General features: G+C 41.5%; 1 protein-coding gene across 3 annotated transcripts; it reads left to right on the plus strand.

The window, feature by feature from the left end:
- The first annotated feature begins 1096 nt into the window (after window positions 1–1096).
- Window positions 1097–17028, plus strand: LOC139667692 (amyloid-beta A4 precursor protein-binding family A member 3). Of its 3 annotated transcripts, XM_071547185.1 has the most exons (12): window positions 1097–1586; window positions 1659–1922; window positions 1956–2363; window positions 4232–4262; window positions 4416–4561; window positions 5035–5121; window positions 7689–7916; window positions 10081–10260; window positions 12807–13019; window positions 14724–14843; window positions 16008–16148; window positions 16648–17028. In XM_071547185.1, exons 1-12 carry the CDS (start codon window positions 1275–1277, stop codon window positions 16717–16719), a joined length of 2202 nt encoding a protein of 733 aa, XP_071403286.1. In that variant the 5' UTR covers window positions 1097–1274; the 3' UTR covers window positions 16720–17028. The 3 variants fall into 3 exon arrangements, with proteins under 3 accessions (XP_071403286.1, XP_071403285.1, XP_071403284.1); XM_071547184.1 differs by having other exon boundaries at window positions 1097–1685; window positions 1767–2363; XM_071547183.1 differs by having other exon boundaries at window positions 1097–2363.
- The last annotated feature ends 520 nt before the right edge of the window (window positions 17029–17548 follow it).

Consider the following 17548-nt stretch of genomic DNA (forward strand, 5'->3'; position numbering starts at 1 on the left):
TTAGCTAACGTTAACTAGCATATTAATTGGAGAGCTAACTTTAGTTAGCCAAGTTAGACTGAGCTGTCTTTAGCTTGTAATTAAAGTAGTTATAGGGAGACTTAATATTTTTTTAGAACTAATCTTTAGGTTTTTTACACAGCAGAAACATCTCGTTGTTGTTGTCAGCCATCTAGCCCCGACACTTTCTGTTCTATCTTGTATTGAGAGAACCTCACGCCAAACTCTATTCAAGAATCTGTCAATTCAATGTTTCGTTGCTACTTCCAAAGCCCATATCTGATAAATTATGTTACGCAGCCTTTTCTGAATAATGAGGAGCCGCTCTTCAATTCGGCATGCTTCCAATACACTATGTAGAATGCATTTCAATAAAATTGTAACTTTTATAATTGGTTCGCTTGTTACTCCATTATTCTTCTTCCATAGCACATCGTGGATGGCGATAGCAAAACGAGTGAACCAGTTTTAAAGTTGTGATTTTATTGAAATAAAGTGCTGCTTCGTGGATCACATATACGCCGAATTTACCAGAAGACCTTAATGATTCGTAAAATGTCTTAAGTGATGTTCTAACAGACTACTACGTTTACCAGTGAGGAAGACGGCATTAAGTTGTCAGATATTTGAAAGGGTTTGGCGTGCGTTGTCTCCAGAAAAACGTCACGTATCAGCCCGCTAGCTCGCCTCCTGCCAAGTAGCCTATTATTTATGAAGCACTTTTCATCCAAATGTAGCACAAAGTGATTGTGGGTAGCCTACATTCAAAAAGTTGCCTGTTTATGGAAGGACCCCTTTATGGTCTTACAGGGGTCTTTGAAGGTTGCCCATACTGCACAGGGTGTTCATGCACTTTGAGCCTCAGGGTATGTTTGCTATCTTGATGGCCATGGGGCAATGAGGACAAGAGCGTTTTTGTATTTCAGTGTTTGCTTTAATTGTTTCAATTGTGTCTACTTGCAGCAACGAAAGACTCGGTATTTTGATAAATTCACAGCCACATGATGTAAGATAGTCTTTTGTTATGCCAACAGCTTAACTCAGTTCCAGTTGCCATCCCTAGGTATATGTTACTGATGGGCCTTTTTGAACCTTTTATTACAGCATCATTCAGCCTGTTGGAAACCTGTGCTGCTGAACGACTCAACTGGACCAAAGTCCCGATGGCATCTTAAAGGGAGCTGAGCCAAAGCGCTGCGCTGTGGCTTCTACCAGGAGTCCCTTCCCCTTCAACCAAGTAATGCCTCTCTGCCTCTGACAGGCTTGTTTGTGAAATGGAATTGGACAACTGTCCCGCTGATCAGCCCGCCTCCTCCCGATTTACCGCCACTCTCCCTGGTGACGGAGCTTCTTCAGTCGTCGAGGTCAGTCGGCGGACCATGGCGGATCTGCCCGGCTCCGAGGTGGAGGACCTGGACTCCTTCAACTTGATCGAGCCTCCTCCGTTAGACTGGAAGTCCGACTCCTCCAGCGAGGCGGGCTCAGCGGACGACCTGGACGAGCCCAGCTTCCCTCCTGCTGCGGACGGGCCGGAGGAGGCGGGGCTGGAGGAGGCGGGGCCAGGCGGGCCGGTGCCGCCTTTGGAGGTGAACGCCGCCGCCGCCGCCGCCGCCTCACCCATCGTGAACCGGCAGGAGCTGGCGGACGAAAATGCAGAGCCAATCCAGGATGTGGAGGAAGGGGATGTAGCGGTTGAGGAAGAAGAAGGGGTGAGGGTTGAGGAGAGGCTCGCCGAAGAGGAGGAGGTAGTTGAGGAAGAGGAGGAGGAGGAGGAGGAGGTGACTTTTGAGGAGGCAGAAGAGGAAGCTGAGGACACGAACAGGAGGCCCGGCGACGAAGACCACACTCGCATCCACGCCCTCCTCAACCAGCTCCAGCTGATGGGAGAGGAGCCCCATCCCGACCGCCGCTCGCCTCCTCGTGTCGCCTGGCGCCCGTACCGCGGCCCGTCTGAGCCGCGGCCCTCCGCTCCCTCCCTGATAACGGACGTCAGCGATTTGGAGTCGGAGTCGGCGGCGGCGGCGACCGAAACCACGGGGCTGCTGTTCTCCGAGAGCCACCAGAGAGACCTGCTGGGGCTGCTGGAGTGCACCGAGATCGCCGCTCCTCCTCCTCCTCCTCCTCCTCCTCCTCCTCCTCAGGCCGCCTACCTGCCCCACAGAGGCGAGGTGGACGCCGTGGTGTCGGTGTCCTACGACCCGGAAGACGCCCACAGGTTCTGGGGGCATTATGGGAACGGCCAGCAGCTCCGGCCCCGGGACGGCTCCTTCACCTCGCTGTCTGAGGACGAGTATCCCGAGCCGGTGTGGATGAAGCTGGGGGAGGAGCCTCCGGAGGAAGAGGCCGCTGCCGAGAGCGAGCAGGTAGGAGGGGTTAGTGATGTAGTGGGATATGAAAAGGAGGGTGAACTTTAGAGCTGCAACGATTAATCGATTAGTTGTCAACTATTAAATTAATCGCCAACTATTTTGATAATCGATTAATCGGTTTGAGTAATTTTTAAAGAAAAATAAGTGGATAAAATAAGTCTTAAATGTGAATATTTTCTGGTTTCTTTACTCCTCTATGACAGTAAACTGAATATCTTTGGGTTGTGGACAAAACAAGACATTTGAGGACGTCATCTTGGGCTTTGGGAAACACTGATCCACATTTTTCACCATTTTCTGACATTTTATAGACCAAACAACTAATCGATTAATCGAGAAAATAATCGACAGATGAATCGGCAATGAAAATAATCGTTAGTTGCAGCCCTAGTGAACTTTGACCTCAAGATGATGATGATCATGAGGTCAACAGCCACAAATAGAAAGAATAATCAGTTGTATTTTCTGAAAAGCGTTTAGTTTATGCTTTTTTCCCTTTTTAAACAACCCTATCCCCATATAACTTACATCATTTTCATACTACTTGCTATGACGTATACTATGAATTTGGGTCAAAAAGATTTATACTGATACTAGAAAAACTTGGGATCCTTCACTTGCTGGTAAAAATTGAAGAAAAAAATTGTCATGACCGGATCTTTTCGTCAGGGTTTTTTTGATCACTCTGCTTTTTTTAGAATTCATTTTATCTTCAGTTTTTTCTAGCAAGTGACGGATCCCAAGTTTTTCTGGCTTTAGTTTGAGTCTACCTGTCCCTCCAGAAAACACCTGACTGTTCATATCAGACCCAAACAGAGCAGCTTCTCTCTGTCCTTGTCAAAAAAGATTTATGTTAGCCTAAAAAGACTCTGTTCCGCAAATATAAATGTGGGTTGACTGAGTGGAGGTGGGTTTACCTGCCACTGTTTATCTTCGCTCATTTACATCTTGTTTTTGTCTACCATTTAAAGTTACTAAGCATGCCATGTGCAGGAATGTGATTGTACAGGTATTTTATTTTATTTTTTTCAGAATTAACATTAATTTTTGGAGACTGTTCCATTCATTTTTAGTGACAGAGGTTGGTTTCCTGCTTTTTTGTGTTGCTGATCACACCTTAGTATATTTTTCTCTACTATTCAGAGTTATTGATGTTGGTCCATTGATAACATTGATTACTCATATGTAAAATTGGTTAGAGTTGTTCCGATACCAATACCAGTATCGGAAATGCCTCCGATACAGCCTAAAATGGTGGATTGGGTATCGGCAAGTACGCGAGTCTATCCGATATCACGTAATTTATTAGCCCCGAACAAAATCAACTTTAAAGTAGCTTCACCCGGATAAAACTGCCGTTTTCCCAGAAATCTATACTTATATACTAAATTTATACTGTTACTGTACTATTTAAAATTTTAAATGTCTTTTATTTTACTAAATTGTGGCTGCACTTTAACAGTTTTTAAAGGAATTGTTATTTATTCCTAGATTTATTTATTTGTGTTCTTTTTCAGTTATGACTGACTGTCAAATTAGATAATAAAGTTCTATGGCATTCATTCTCTGTATGTATTTGTTAATGTTTTACAAAGGGTTTAACCTGAGCCAGGACATACAACGATAGCAATCATATCACATCCATACAGGGTTAGTAGTATACAGCTGTTAAAAAATAATAATAATAATATATATATTTTATATCGGTGTCGGATCGGTTCTCGGTATCGGCCGATACGCAAGTTCAGGTATCGGAATCGGTATCGGGAAGGAAAAAATGGTATCAGAACATCTCTAAAATTGGTACTGTATGAGACTCATTCTTGACAATACGTTAATATCTCACTTTGCTTTCATTGCAGAGTGCTGATGACCATCCTGCCTATAAAGACGGTAAGAGTCACTTCAGAACGCCCAATTACATGTTTTGTCTTTTGTAAATTCAACATGAAAGCTCACAGTGACACAAAGGAGGAAATAGATTTGATGTGAAAGTCATTAAAGTTAAAGTCATTTCCTATGTTTGTGTGTGTTTCTCTGTAACAGTGCCTGGTCCCTGTGACCCAGAGGATCTGTTAGACGGAGTGATATTTGGTGCCAAGTACCTGGGCTCCACCCAGATCAAATCAGAGAGGAACCCGTCTACAAACGCCCGCATGGCCCAGGCTCAGGAGGCCGTGGATCGGATAAAGGTAAATTCAGATTAATGACGCACCAAAAGCACTGCTTCACTGTCCCGCATGTTCCTCCTTCCACATTGTTTTTTTTTTTGTCTCAAAAAGTGTTTAATAGAATAGTCATTATTGCTCCAGGTCTCAGTAAAGACACATCTGACTTGACTTCTGATTTCTTGAATAGTAAGATAAAAAAAACAAAAAAAAAACAGACACCACCACCATTCCTGCCCCTCCCAGCCCTCCACATATTTTGGCGGGACGGCATCGCAATATTAAATTTTGGATATCGCCCAAGTCTTTTCCTACATTTCCTCCTGGATTAATAAAGTATCTATCTATCTATCAAGTGTGCTGTGGATACGCAAGCGATGTGCACAGTTTCTCAGTATTCCAATGGAAAACCAAAGCCTACTGATACTGTACCATAGCCATAGCAGGAACAGTATGGGAACAGACAAGTACAGAACTTGTGATGGTCTCTCCTCCAGGCTCCAGACGGAGAGTCTCAGCCAATGACAGAGGTGGATCTGTTCATCTCCACCCAGCGGATCAAAGTGCTCAGCGCCGACACACAGGTTGGTTTCACTAGTTTCACTTCTTTACACCCCGCTGATTTGCATTTCTTCTTGTTTCCTCTTGTGTTTTACATGCTTTTAATTAACCTCTTCCTGTAGCACTTTGACATTTGAATCCATATGATTATCGTGACACTGATTTAGACTATATCGCCCAGCCATAGCCAAAAGATGACCGGTTTGATCCCCGCTGTTCATCAACAGCCATGTGCCCGGTCGAAGCGTCTGAGTGTCTGTTTTCTTACAGTCCTTTTTTTTTATTTTATTTTTTTTTATAATATTTTATAATTTTTTTACACAACCAAGAACAAAGAACCAGACAGCACAGATATTGCCAAATTGCGAAACAAGAATAAATAAATTAGTTAACATACATGGGTTGCATTACATACATGTGAATTACATTATATACATTTTTGTATACATTAGTACCATGTCAAAGGAAAGAAAAAACAGTGGTTTTCTTACAGTCAGAGGTGTGACCAAGTCAACTTTGCTCGGGTCCCAAGTCGGTCTCAAGTCGTGAAGCAGAAATCTCAGTCAAGTCCCAAGTCTAAATGTAGAACACCAAGTCATGTCCAAGTCAAGTCCACTTCATTAATGTCAAGTCTCAAGTCTAAATGTAGAACAGCAAGTCAAGTCAGAACAAATCAAGAGTCCAGTATCAATTTAATATCTTAAAGAAAACTAAATATCTAGGACTTTTCAATGCAATATGGTTTTAATAGGCTAAAAACTCCAGGTCTCCAGAACCCAAGTCAAGTCTCAAGTCTTCTCTTCATGCATCAAGTCAAGTCTCAAGCAATTAAACTCGAGTCTGAATCGAGTCCAAGTCATGTGACCCGAGTCCTCACCTGTGTTGCCAGTAATCCTCATTTGGCATTTTTGTTCTGTTGAAGTGTCCTTGAGCAAGACACTGAACCTGCTCTTCCATCGTAAGTCTCCCAGGATAAGAGCATCAGCTAAATGCCTAAAATGTAAACGTAATAATAATAAACTTTATTTATATAGCACTTTTCAAAAAGCGCTTTACATAAAAATAAAATCAATAAAAACAGTACACAAGGTAAGCAATGCAAGAATCAAAGCAGTTTACAAAGTGTTTTAGATATAAAACAATAAAAAGTAGACACAATAAAACAGCAAAAAGAATAAATAAAAAAAATACATAAAAGTTTCAGTCTTCCTTCCAAATGTAGTGTTTGATTTCAACAAAAAACAAACATAACCGACCCTTTCTGTTACGTTATGAGCCAGCGTCGCATTTCAGCTGAACTCTGCTACAGGTGGATTTCCTTAAGATATAATTTGATGGTGATTTAATACGAAGCTCTGTGGATATCTGTCCCTGTTATAGTCCGGTCTATTTCGATCCCTGTCTGTGTGGCTGAACTGTCAGGAGAGTTAAAGTGGGTCATCCACTGTCAGCTCCCTCTCTACATGGCTGGCTGCTCCTCACTGCTGCACAGCTATGAATATAATGATAAATCCCAGTTAGTTTACTGGATGTTGGGATCCAAAATATTAGTCACAAATAGTAGTTTTGATGATTTAGGGAAGTTATTGTAACCCGCTTTTCACATCTTGTATCAGCATCTTGACTATTTTAATCTACAGCTGGCATTCTAAGGGAAAAGTTGATTGTAGAAACTAAAATCGAGCTATACAATCAATACTGTAGCCCTATTGATTCTAATCATAGGTTTGCTTGGATAATCAATCACCAATTTCATATGTCAAAATTCAATTCACAAGGATGTGGTTGTTCAAGTTTCTTCAAGATATCAGTTTTTTTTAACACACAATTCCCATTTATTTTCTGAAAATAGATTAGGATTTAATGTTTCTTTCAGCTCCTGATCGCATCCCTGGCAATTGTAAAACTACACAAAAGCCAACTTCTTCTTCTTCTTCTTCTTCTTCTGCTTCTTCTCCTGTTTCTGCTTCTTTGTCTGTGTCTTCTGCCTCATAATATATTGTTCATGTTAGTAGTAGCATCAGTTAAATTAAGCATGGCATTAATTGCTTCACGACCCAGTTACCTTGCTGATTTAAATGCGAACATCATTTGATGACGTTTGTCCTGACATGTTAAAGGGGCAGCGCTCCTCATTTCCAAAACCACTGCTCCCTCTCTCCTGTCTCTGCTGCCCCTGTTCCATCATTAAAGTCCCAATGAAATGACATTTTGGGAGCACCTTGCTTCGTTTATGTGATGTATTTCCTGATGAAACAGGGTGTTGGGGCGGGGCATAATGTGGGGAGAGAGCATTCAACAGTGTAGACCAATGGGAGATCAGTTAAGGAGAGAAAGGCAGTTTTATTTGAGCAGAGGAGCGGGACGATGTTCAATCTGTGATGTTTTATTGGTTGGAATATTTATTTACACCTCCTGGTACACGATGACCTCACCACTAGAGATTTTCTGTTTCCCAGGAAGTAAAAGTAATTACATTTTGATATAAAAAAGTATTTTTTTGTCATTTTATGGGCATAAATTGTCAAATAGTTGTATAGTATAATAGTTAAAAAGTGACTGTAACCCCCCCTGTCCTGTTTCTCCTCAGGAGGCCATGATGGATCACTCGCTCCAGATGATCTCCTACATCGCCGACATCGGCACCATCGTGGTCCTGATGGCGCGAAGGAAGCCGACGAACCGTAAAGGCCAAGACAGTGACCCGCCCACCAACTCTTCCTCTTTATCATCATCATCTTCCTCCTCCTCCCCCTCCTCTTCTGCTGGGCCGCAGAAGAAATGCTGCATGATCTGCCACGTCTTCTCCTCTGAGGATGTGAGTCAGTCGGCTGGGTGGAGGGGGCGGGGCTTAGTTCAGCAGGGTCTTAGGGGCGGGGCTTAGTTCAGCAGGGTCTTATGCCTAGTTTATGTCTTATTGGAAGAAGACTTGGAAGCGTTCATGTGTTGAACTCATTGGAGCGCCAACATCCAAGATGGTGATCGAAAGATCAATTGTTGTCATTAGCCAGTTATGGCAACACTTTACAATGGCTATATTCCAGTGTATTAACCTATGGACCTATGGAACCTATTAACCTATGGAAATATATTGTAAGTACACAGTATTATTGTTAGGGCTGAACAATTAATCTAAATTTTATCAAAATCGCAATATGGCCTACTGCAATTTTCAAATCGCAGGAGGCGCAATATTTGTTAAAGGTGAAATGTGTCAAAATACCATTTTAAATTAAATATTGTGGTGCTGCAGAGATGTCCTGACCTACACATCATATTCTACAGACTTAAGAAAACATCTTTGTTTGGTACAGATCCCCGCGAAAATCACACCATAATCATTTTAATGTTTTTCAATGAAAATGAGAATAATGATGCATTCCCTCTAACATCTCAAATCATATCGCATTTACAACAGTGTAACAACACAGTTTTAATGAAGCCGTTCGTATGGTGTGTTGCTCTGTTGTAAACGCATTATGTACCTACACTGTAATATTGTGTACTTATAATAATTTTAATAATTTCCATAGGTTAATACACAGTTTTATACACTGAAATAAGGCCATTGTATAGTAGCGTTTTACCCAACTTACTTTAAAATCAACCAGTAATGAACTGCACCCGATATTTCTTGATTGATTGTGTTAGTGTGAATATAACTGATACTTTAGATTTTTGTTATCTTGGTCCGCTGTTCATAACACCAAGTGGGAGATATCAGAGTTGACAAAAAATCCTACATATTGTACTTCTTATTACTACTAGTAGGCTGGCATGAAAGTTTTTTCCCAGTTGGTAGCTCGTATTTAAGGGAAACCCGATATGACGTGCACGCTGAATACGTTTGTTTAAAGCTCTAAGGAGGCACTAAGATGAATTGTTAATATTTAAGTCATCAGCATGTTCTATGCAGTGTGGGAAATTAACACCAGCCACCAGTCAGATGCTAGAAAGACTGGTTTACTCTGCTAGGCACTGTGTCAGGTGCCCAACCCAACACTTTTCCGTTCTAAAATATACTTTGGTCTTTTTAAATATAGTGGAAGTGGCTGTTAAACTGTGGAGTCCAACAGCTGCTGTGGTTTCCTGCCCTGCTTATATAACCTGCAGTAGTCTTGAGCCATCAGCTGCAAAAGCTACAAGCAAAAGCAATGACATTATGCAAGTAGGGTGAAAATTGAAGACATTAAAAGCAGGCTTCTTGCATATTCCTGACAGTCAGGGAAGGAAATGCAGTTTCATGTGGGACGGGATCAAATGCGTTGTTTTCTGCTGCTCCTCCAGCTTGGCTCGCTTTCCTTCCCCAGACAGCCTGCGAGTTCTCCTGAATGCAGAAACGCTCTGGCCGTCGTCCCAGTTTTCCACTGTTGGCGAGGCTCAATAGAAGGAAGAAGAGTCTCTTTTAGAAACTAATTAGCTGTGTGTTACTGTAGGCCATCGGGCCATTGCTGCTGCTGCTGCTGCTGCTAGCTGTGCCCGTTTTAGCTCATTTTGATAGAGAAAAGTTTCAGATTAAAATGAGATTAGGGAGAAAAAGTGACACCTTAACTTAAAAAATGACTGATGGCACAAAATAAAATAAAAAAAATATCAATACTTCTTATAAGAAAGTCGTTAACAAATTAGCCCTTTTCAGACTATCTCCACTGTATTTTAGTGATACTGAATGAACTTCAGGTAATGATACTGTTCTGATATATAGTGTTTTGGAAATGAACTCTGCATAATGCTACAACTTGTTTTTCATATGAAACACAGTTTTCTTGAGGACTCGAAGAAAAGATACTGCATAGGAAAAAGACTGTAGTTTACAGTTGGGTGTAAAGATCTTTGGAAGAAAATCTGTTGAACAAAAGCCTTGAGTACTTCACTTTGGGTTTAAAGGCTGTCGTCAGATATGGATAAAATAACAAAACAGGTCCAGACATGACGGTCACAGCTCAGCCTTCTCTCCTCCCTCCTGCCTGTTGTTCCTCCAGGCTCAGATCATCGCCCAGGCGATCGGCCAGGCGTTCGGCGTGGCGTACCAGCAGTTCCTGCAGGCCAACGGCATCAAGCCCAGCCAGCTGAGGCCCGGCGACTACAGCGACTTCCTGGGAACCCAGGAGCTCTACAACGGAGACCTGGTCCACTTCTCCGACTCGCAGAACATCCGAGACGTAAGCAGAGAGACTTTTAACACCCACAGTGAGACGTAAGCAGAGAGACTTTTAACACCCACAGTGAGACGTAAGCAGAGAGACTTTTAACACCTACAGTGAGACGTAAGCAGAGAGACTTTTAACACCTACAGTGAGACAAAAGCAGAGAGACTTTTAACACCCACAGTGAGACGTAAGCAGAGAGACTTTTAACACCTACAGTGAGACAAAAGCAGAGAGACTTTTAACACCTACAGTGAGACGTAAGCAGAGAGACTTTTAACACCCACAGTGAGACGTAAGCAGAGAGACTTTTAACACCCACAGTGAGACGTAAGCAGAGAGACTTTTAACACCCACAGTGAGACGTAAGCAGAGAGACTTTTAACACCTACAGTGAGACAAAAGCAGAGAGACTTTTAACACCTACAGTGAGACGTAAGCAGAGAGACTTTTAACACCCACAGTGAGACGTAAGCAGAGAGACTTTTAACACCCACAGTGAGACAAAAGCAGAGAGACTTTTAACACCCACAGTGAGACGTAAGCAGAGAGACTTTTAACACCCACAGTGAGACGTAAGCAGAGAGACTTTTAACACCCACAGTGAGACGTAAGCAGAGAGACTTTTAACACCCACAGTGAGACGTAAGCAGAGAGACTTTTAACACCCACAGTGAGACGTAAGCAGAGAGACTTTTGACACCCACAGTGAGAGAAGCATCACGTGTTCCCCTGAAGGCAATCTGCTGCTGTTTCCCATTCATAGAGGCCTAACGTAGCCATTAACAGAAGTATTGATGATGTTTTTTAGTCCCGCCTCCCTCTTAGTTTCTTAATTTCCTGCCCCAACACTTGTCAGTCATCTTGATGATGTCATCTGTCCTGAGGCGGAGCTAACCGGCAGTGTAAAGCCTCCACAGGCGTTGAAGAAGCAGAAAATCTGGTGCTAATGTTCACTGTGTTTCTGAACGTTAAGCTTCACTGTTCTTTCTTTTCTGACAACTTTGAGCCTTTCTCACTGTTGTTGCTATGACTTCCCTGCTCTGTGGCCACTAGCCTCATCTTAGCCACAGCCCAGCTCACCACTGGCCACGCCCACAGGTTTTGGGGTATGATGATAATAATAATAATAATAATAATAATCATAATAAACTTTATTTATAGAGCACTTTTTTTAACACAAGTTACAAAGTGCTTTACAAGATTGAAACAAATTACAATAAAAATTAAATGAGGGTAAAAGAGAAACCACACAATTTAAAAGAGCACAGTAACAGAGGGTTAACAAAGTAAAACCATTGAAATAAAAAATAAAAGAATCACCGCAATTTAAAAGAGCACAGCACACAGAGGATTTACAAAGGAAAGGCTAAAAATCTAAAGCAATATTATGAACAGGTTTTGAAAGAGATTTGAAAGATAACGCAACACAGATAAGGTGATTAAAGAAACAGCCGCAGGATTAAGGAAAGGCTTTTTTAAACAAGTGTGTTTTTTAAAAGCGATTTAAAAGATGATACACCCTTTAACATCCCAACATCAGTGAAGAGCCAATTTCAGGCAAAGTGGGGGGATTTTTTTTAGAGTATTTTATTTTGGTTTTTCAAAAAGTATACAAAACAAACAGCCACACAATGACAATCCAAAAACTTCACAGTACATTAGACGTCTCAGACAAACAGACAAATGAGAGATAGGTTAGCCTTAACCACAGTAGAATGTTCTTTTACAACACTAGTGTGGTGAGAATAGAGAGACCATGCAGATGATCATTCAATCATGTGAGATGGGAGATTCTCCATGTAGATTTATTGTTTTAATGTGAAAAAGTTGCATATTGCAGCTTTAAATATAAAATTGTGTCTAATGCTGTATACTGTAGGACTTAGTACATCCTGGCTGTCACACTAACTCTATGAGATTTATTCCAAAATGAAATTTAAATTGACACGTTTACAAAATGATGCCAGGACTAAATTAAAACACATGATGGTAAATTTTCACTTCATTATTTAATAACAACCGCATTTTGTAATAATCTGCCGCATTTTTTTTGTAGTAAATTATTACATATTGCGGTGGTTATTACAAAATGTGGGAGTTGCACTTTTTTTATGATGAAAATGTAATAATACAGTGCATTATGTAATAACCAACCAAAATGGATGTCTTCATCTGTACACATTATGTGTTATATTTTTAACAATTAAGCTTAATTAAACTTCCCAAATATAAAATTAGACCGGCATTATAGTTGACTCTGATCTTAGTCTAAATAGCCACATAAAAGCAGTAGGCTAACAAGATCAGCTTTTTATCATCTTACAAATACAGCCAAACTCAGGGACTTCATGTCAAAAGCCGACCTGGAAAAACTCATTCACACTTTTATTTCTAGCAGACTACTGCAATCGTCTTTTGATAGAGCTCCCCAAAAAGACCAGCAAATGTATTACATATTGCGTTCATTATTACATAATGAAGTGAAAATGTATAAAATTTTGTCGAGTTATTACATAATGCGGTGTTATTACATAATGCGTTGTTACATGCCTGTTCAGATCGTGATCTCCAAGGCTGCAGGAGAGATCCTGGGCCTGGCGGTGGTGGAGTCGGGCTGGGGCTCCATCCTGCCCACCGTGGTCGTGGCCAACCTGCTGCACGGCGGCCCGGCCGAGCGCAGCGGCCAGCTCAGCATCGGAGACCGCATCATGTCCGTCAACGGCACCAGCCTGGTGGGCCTGCCCATCGCCACCTGCCAGAGCATCATCCGGGTGAGTGGGGGGGGGCGATGTGGTGGGCCTCGGTAAAATACAGAGTAGACTGTCCTGTTGGTTCACATAGAACAGTGGTTCTCAACCCTTTTCATATCAAGGACCCTAATTTAGTCCACATTAGAGCCACGGACCCCCATTTGATGAGATTTTGTCTCTCAGACCCAAATCTGAGAATATTTTTATTGTTGGATATGATTTTGTCCAGAATTTCATACCGTATTGACGTATTGTAGGTAGAGAGATAACAGTCAAACTATGATCAAAATAATCATTCTTCTACATTCTCTAATTGTGTTAACTTCTTGTAAATGAAGTAATGCTGAAGTTTAACAATTGATTATCATTTTCTGGGGAGCCCCTGGAACCCCCTCAAGGACCCCTGGTGGTCCCCGGACCCCACCTTGAGAACCACTGACATAGAACATAGACACCAAAATCATCCATGTGTCCCCCGGTAGATCTTTGGCTTCGATCCTCAATGCTAACACTTCAGCATACACTATGTTGAGTGGTTAGTCACTAGCATTATCTCAAAAGTGTGAAAGAGATGTTGTAGCAGCTCTAAGTGGTAAATAATCTGAAATTATACGTGATTAAATCTGGCAGTTTTGTGAAGGAGGTTTGAAAAATGTACACAAAATGCAGATAGATACAAAAATACTCTGAATCCCGACATGCTTGCTTATCATGAGTCACACTGCATAAGAGCATCAGCTAAAATGTAAATGTAATCTCTGTATATCCAGGTGAGCGTGTGTCCCAGTGCTCCACGCAATTTTTTTTTTTGCATTTTTCAGAATAGTGGGGTAGGAGGAGAGAAGCTCAGACTTGGGGTACCGTCACCTTTTTAGTGATGCAGTGTCCTGAGGAGGCACTAGATGGCACCGTGTTTCCATGCTCTGTGAGAGTGCATTCACAGCAGATAGTATGTAGAAGAGGTAGATAACACACAGAAGGGACCATAGAGATTTTGTTTGGCTTTCTTGAACTGGGAGTTTGACTGATGTTAGACTAGAAACACTAGACTGGACTAGAAAGTGTCTTGAAATTAAAATAACTCTCCCTTTAAAGACATTTTCCCTTGAAATTTGCAGTGTAGTATTAGGCCTGATCATTCTCCAGTCCTTTGAAACACCTCAGATGATATTACTGAGACCGGCTTACACCTGTTTCCCACCAGTTTTCTTCTTGTCAAGGTGGAAAAGCCTCTGAAGCAGCATTTAGAGCATCGTGGGACACTAAAACTCTCCACTGAAACCCAGACTGGTGAAGTTCTTTTAGTGTTGGCACTAAAAGGCAGAGTGACCCACCAACTATTCAGTGGCAGGGAAACTCTTGTCTTTTTTTTTTTATTGTTTTTGAATAAAGAATTAATTTGCGAAAACCATTATTGAACAATTACATCAATAAATAAAGAAAATACATTTCATTTTTTACAAACTATTTTCCTGTAGCTGTGGTCAGGGAGGAACATCCGTCATTAAAAAAAAACTCTTTTCACTTCACTTTGCTGCACTTGACACTCTTATCCAGAGAACCAAGAGTGCAACAGTAGAATAAGCTAAAATTCCTCAACTGTCATCATAACAAGGAACCACTAATAAGGAGGTCAAGGGTCAAAGCTGCACAGCGCTAACACCAGATGAACCGGATACTCCTGTAGAACGATCATCTAACCTCATCTTTTTGTCTCCATCCCAGGAGCTGAAAAGCCAAACCAGTGTGAAGCTCAGCATCGTCCACTGCCCTCCTGTTACCATGGCGATTATCAAGAGACCAGATCCCAAGTTCCAGCTGGGCTTCAGCGTGGAGGACGGCATCGTACGTGAAAAACTTCTTCTGCTCCTCCTCCTCCTCCTCCTCCTCCTTCTTCTTCTTCTTCTTCTACTTCAGCTTCTTTTTCAGCTTCTTCTCCTCCTTCTGCTCCTGCTTCTTCTTCTTCTGCTTCAGCTTCTTTTTCAGCTTCTTCTCCTCCTCTTTCTTCTTCTTTTTCTTCTTCTTCTTCTTCTCTTCCTTCTTCTCCTTCAGCTTCTCCTCTTCTGCTTCAGCTTCTTTTTCAGCTTCTTCTCCTCCTTCTGCTCCTGCTTCTCCTCCTGTTTCTTCTTCTTCTCTTCCTTCTTCTCCTCTTCTGCTTCAGCTTCTTTTTCAGCTTCTTCTCCTTCTGCTCCTGCTTTTCCTCCTATTTATTCTTCTTCTTCTCCTCCTCCTTCTTTTTCTTCTTCTTCTTCTCCTCCTTCAGCTTCTCCTCCTCCTTCATCTTCTTCTCCTCCTTCAGCTTCTCCTCCTTCTTCTTCTTCTCTTTCTTTTCTTTCTTCTCCTCCTTCAGCTTCTCCTCCTTCTCCTTCAGCTTCTCCTCCTTCTTCCTCTTCTTCTTCTTCTCCTTTTTCTCCTTCTCCTGCTTCTTCTTCTTCTTCTCCTTCAGCTTCTCCTCCTCCTTCTTCTTCTTCTTCTTCTCCTCCTTCAGCTTCTCCTTCTTCTTCTCCTCTTTCTTCATCTCCTTCACCTTCTTCAGCTTCTCCTCTTCTTCTTCTGCTTCAGCTTCTTCTTCAGCTTCTTCTCTCTTCTCCTTCTCCTTCTTCTTCAGCTTCTGCTCCTCCTCCTCCTTTTTCTTCTTCTTCTCCTTCTTCTCCTCAGATTGTCAATATTAAACATAAGTCAGGTTTGGGTAAATACATATGCATGGCAGTAGGCTGTGTTTAGAGGTTAGTGGAAGGTTGCTGGTTTAAATCTCAGACCAGCTGGGAAAATCTGACAGCAAAACCTGGAGCAAGGCACTGAACCCCCAACTACTCCTGAAACTACAACTGAAACTGTGCTGAATAGTCAACCTTCCTTAGATAAATAAAGGTTTAAAAAATAACACCAATAATCAAAACGTAAACGTAGCAGACTAATCCATCACACACTGCACAGATTCAGTTATTTGTACTGGAGAAAAATTGTAAGTTGTTTTTTGCCTTTCCTTTATTTTCTATCTTTTCGTAGATCTGCAGCCTGATGCGGGGGGGCATAGCGGAGCGGGGGGGCATCCGGGTCGGACACCGCATCATCGAGATCAACGGGCAGAGCGTCGTCGCCACGCCGCACGACAAGATCATCCACATCCTGTCCAACGCCGTCGGGGAGGTGAGATGAAACGATCTGTGGGATTTAAGCCTTGCTGAGAGTAAATATGAACATATGGGTTCACTCACAATGTGCATCTAAAAGTGGGAGTATTTGTTGTGTTCTTTTATCTTTCTATTTTTCTTGATTTGATTCTTTTAATGCAACGCATTTTGCTTGTTCTTTTATATGAATGTTATCTTTTTATCTTTCTTTTATCTGCCTTCTATTGATGTAAAGCACTTTGAGCTGCATGTTGTGTGTGAAAGGTGCTATACAAATATAGGTTATTATTATTATTAACTGTGTACAATACAGTGCAGAATTTTGCCCAGATAATATTATTTTCACAAAAATCCACATCAAAATGAACAATAAATTAGTCATTTTATTTTCTGTTTTTGGAAATTTTGGAGAATATTGAGAAATTTAATTTTGATAATTTAAATGTTTTTTTTTTTTTACTGAATCATAACTTATTGTTACGATGAACAATTTTTTTCCTCTTTTTGGGATTCAGATTCACTTGAAGACCATGCCAGCCTCAACATATCGGCTCCTAACAGGACAGGAGCAGCCAGTGTTTCTCTGAGAAGCGACGACAGAGCGCTTCCAGCTTCGATCGGGACAAAGATACTGTGCAGTATTGAAGCTACATGAACTTTTGCCAACCTCAAAACACATTATGCAATTTATTGTATCATATCTTAGGCTGCTGAACAGGACGAGCTTGTCTAGCGATATATTTTTGAAGATGTACAGTACGTTGGAATATTGTGATAACATATTTTAAGATGACAGGGCTATATAGATAGCGGTCAATTTATATTTATCAGATATTTAACAAAGCAGGCAGTAGCTGAGATGCAAAAAAAAAAAAGTGAAAGCCGGATATTTTTGACTCCACTAATTCTTACATTTCTGGTGAGCAGCATTGAGTTTTTTGTCTTCCATTCTGCTTCATTGCCAGTGTGCCTGAGCTGAGAGAAGTGAGAGACTAAACCGTTTCTGAAGGATAGGTTCTGCGATTTTGGATCTACAGTATATATGATTTGTCTCTTACATACCTGACAAACATTTTGGACTCATTATCAGCAGCAACGGAGCTCGCTGTTTCAACCAACAGCTGACTCTGGAGCCAATATTGTGTGTGGGTCCAAGTACTACAGGGATGGAAGAGACTCATTATATATATATATAGGTAAAAAATCACCAAACTTATGCTTTAAATCAGGATAGTTGGTCCATGTCTTTCATCATTCTGTGCTTCCAGTCTCTCAGATAGCAGTGCATGTCAATAAGTGTCTATCACCGATCACAGTATCACTGAATACAGTCTCAGAGGGTTTTTACTGCAGTGTTCTGGTTGCTTCCCTGTCTGTGCCTGAGAGAGCGAGAGAGAAAGAGAGAGAGAGAGAAAG

Source organism: Centroberyx affinis, unplaced genomic scaffold, assembly GCF_046629955.1.
Source record: "Centroberyx affinis isolate AG114_WGS23_722 - 3 ecotype Tasmania unplaced genomic scaffold, CSIRO-AGI_Caff_v1 ptg005708l_1, whole genome shotgun sequence".
In the NCBI taxonomy this organism is placed as follows: domain Eukaryota; kingdom Metazoa; phylum Chordata; class Actinopteri; order Beryciformes; family Berycidae; genus Centroberyx; species Centroberyx affinis.

Bases quoted from the DNA above. Each gene is read 5' to 3' on its own strand.
- LOC139667692 (XM_071547183.1), top strand. From the start codon at position 1,275: ATGGAATTGGACAACTGTCCCGCTGATCAGCCCGCCTCCTCCCGATTT. The intron at 14,844-16,007 runs GTACGTGAAAAA...ATCTTTTCGTAG, and splicing joins TCAGCGTGGAGGACGGCATC to ATCTGCAGCCTGATGCGGGG. The intron at 16,149-16,647 runs GTGAGATGAAAC...TTTGGGATTCAG, and splicing joins TGTCCAACGCCGTCGGGGAG to ATTCACTTGAAGACCATGCC.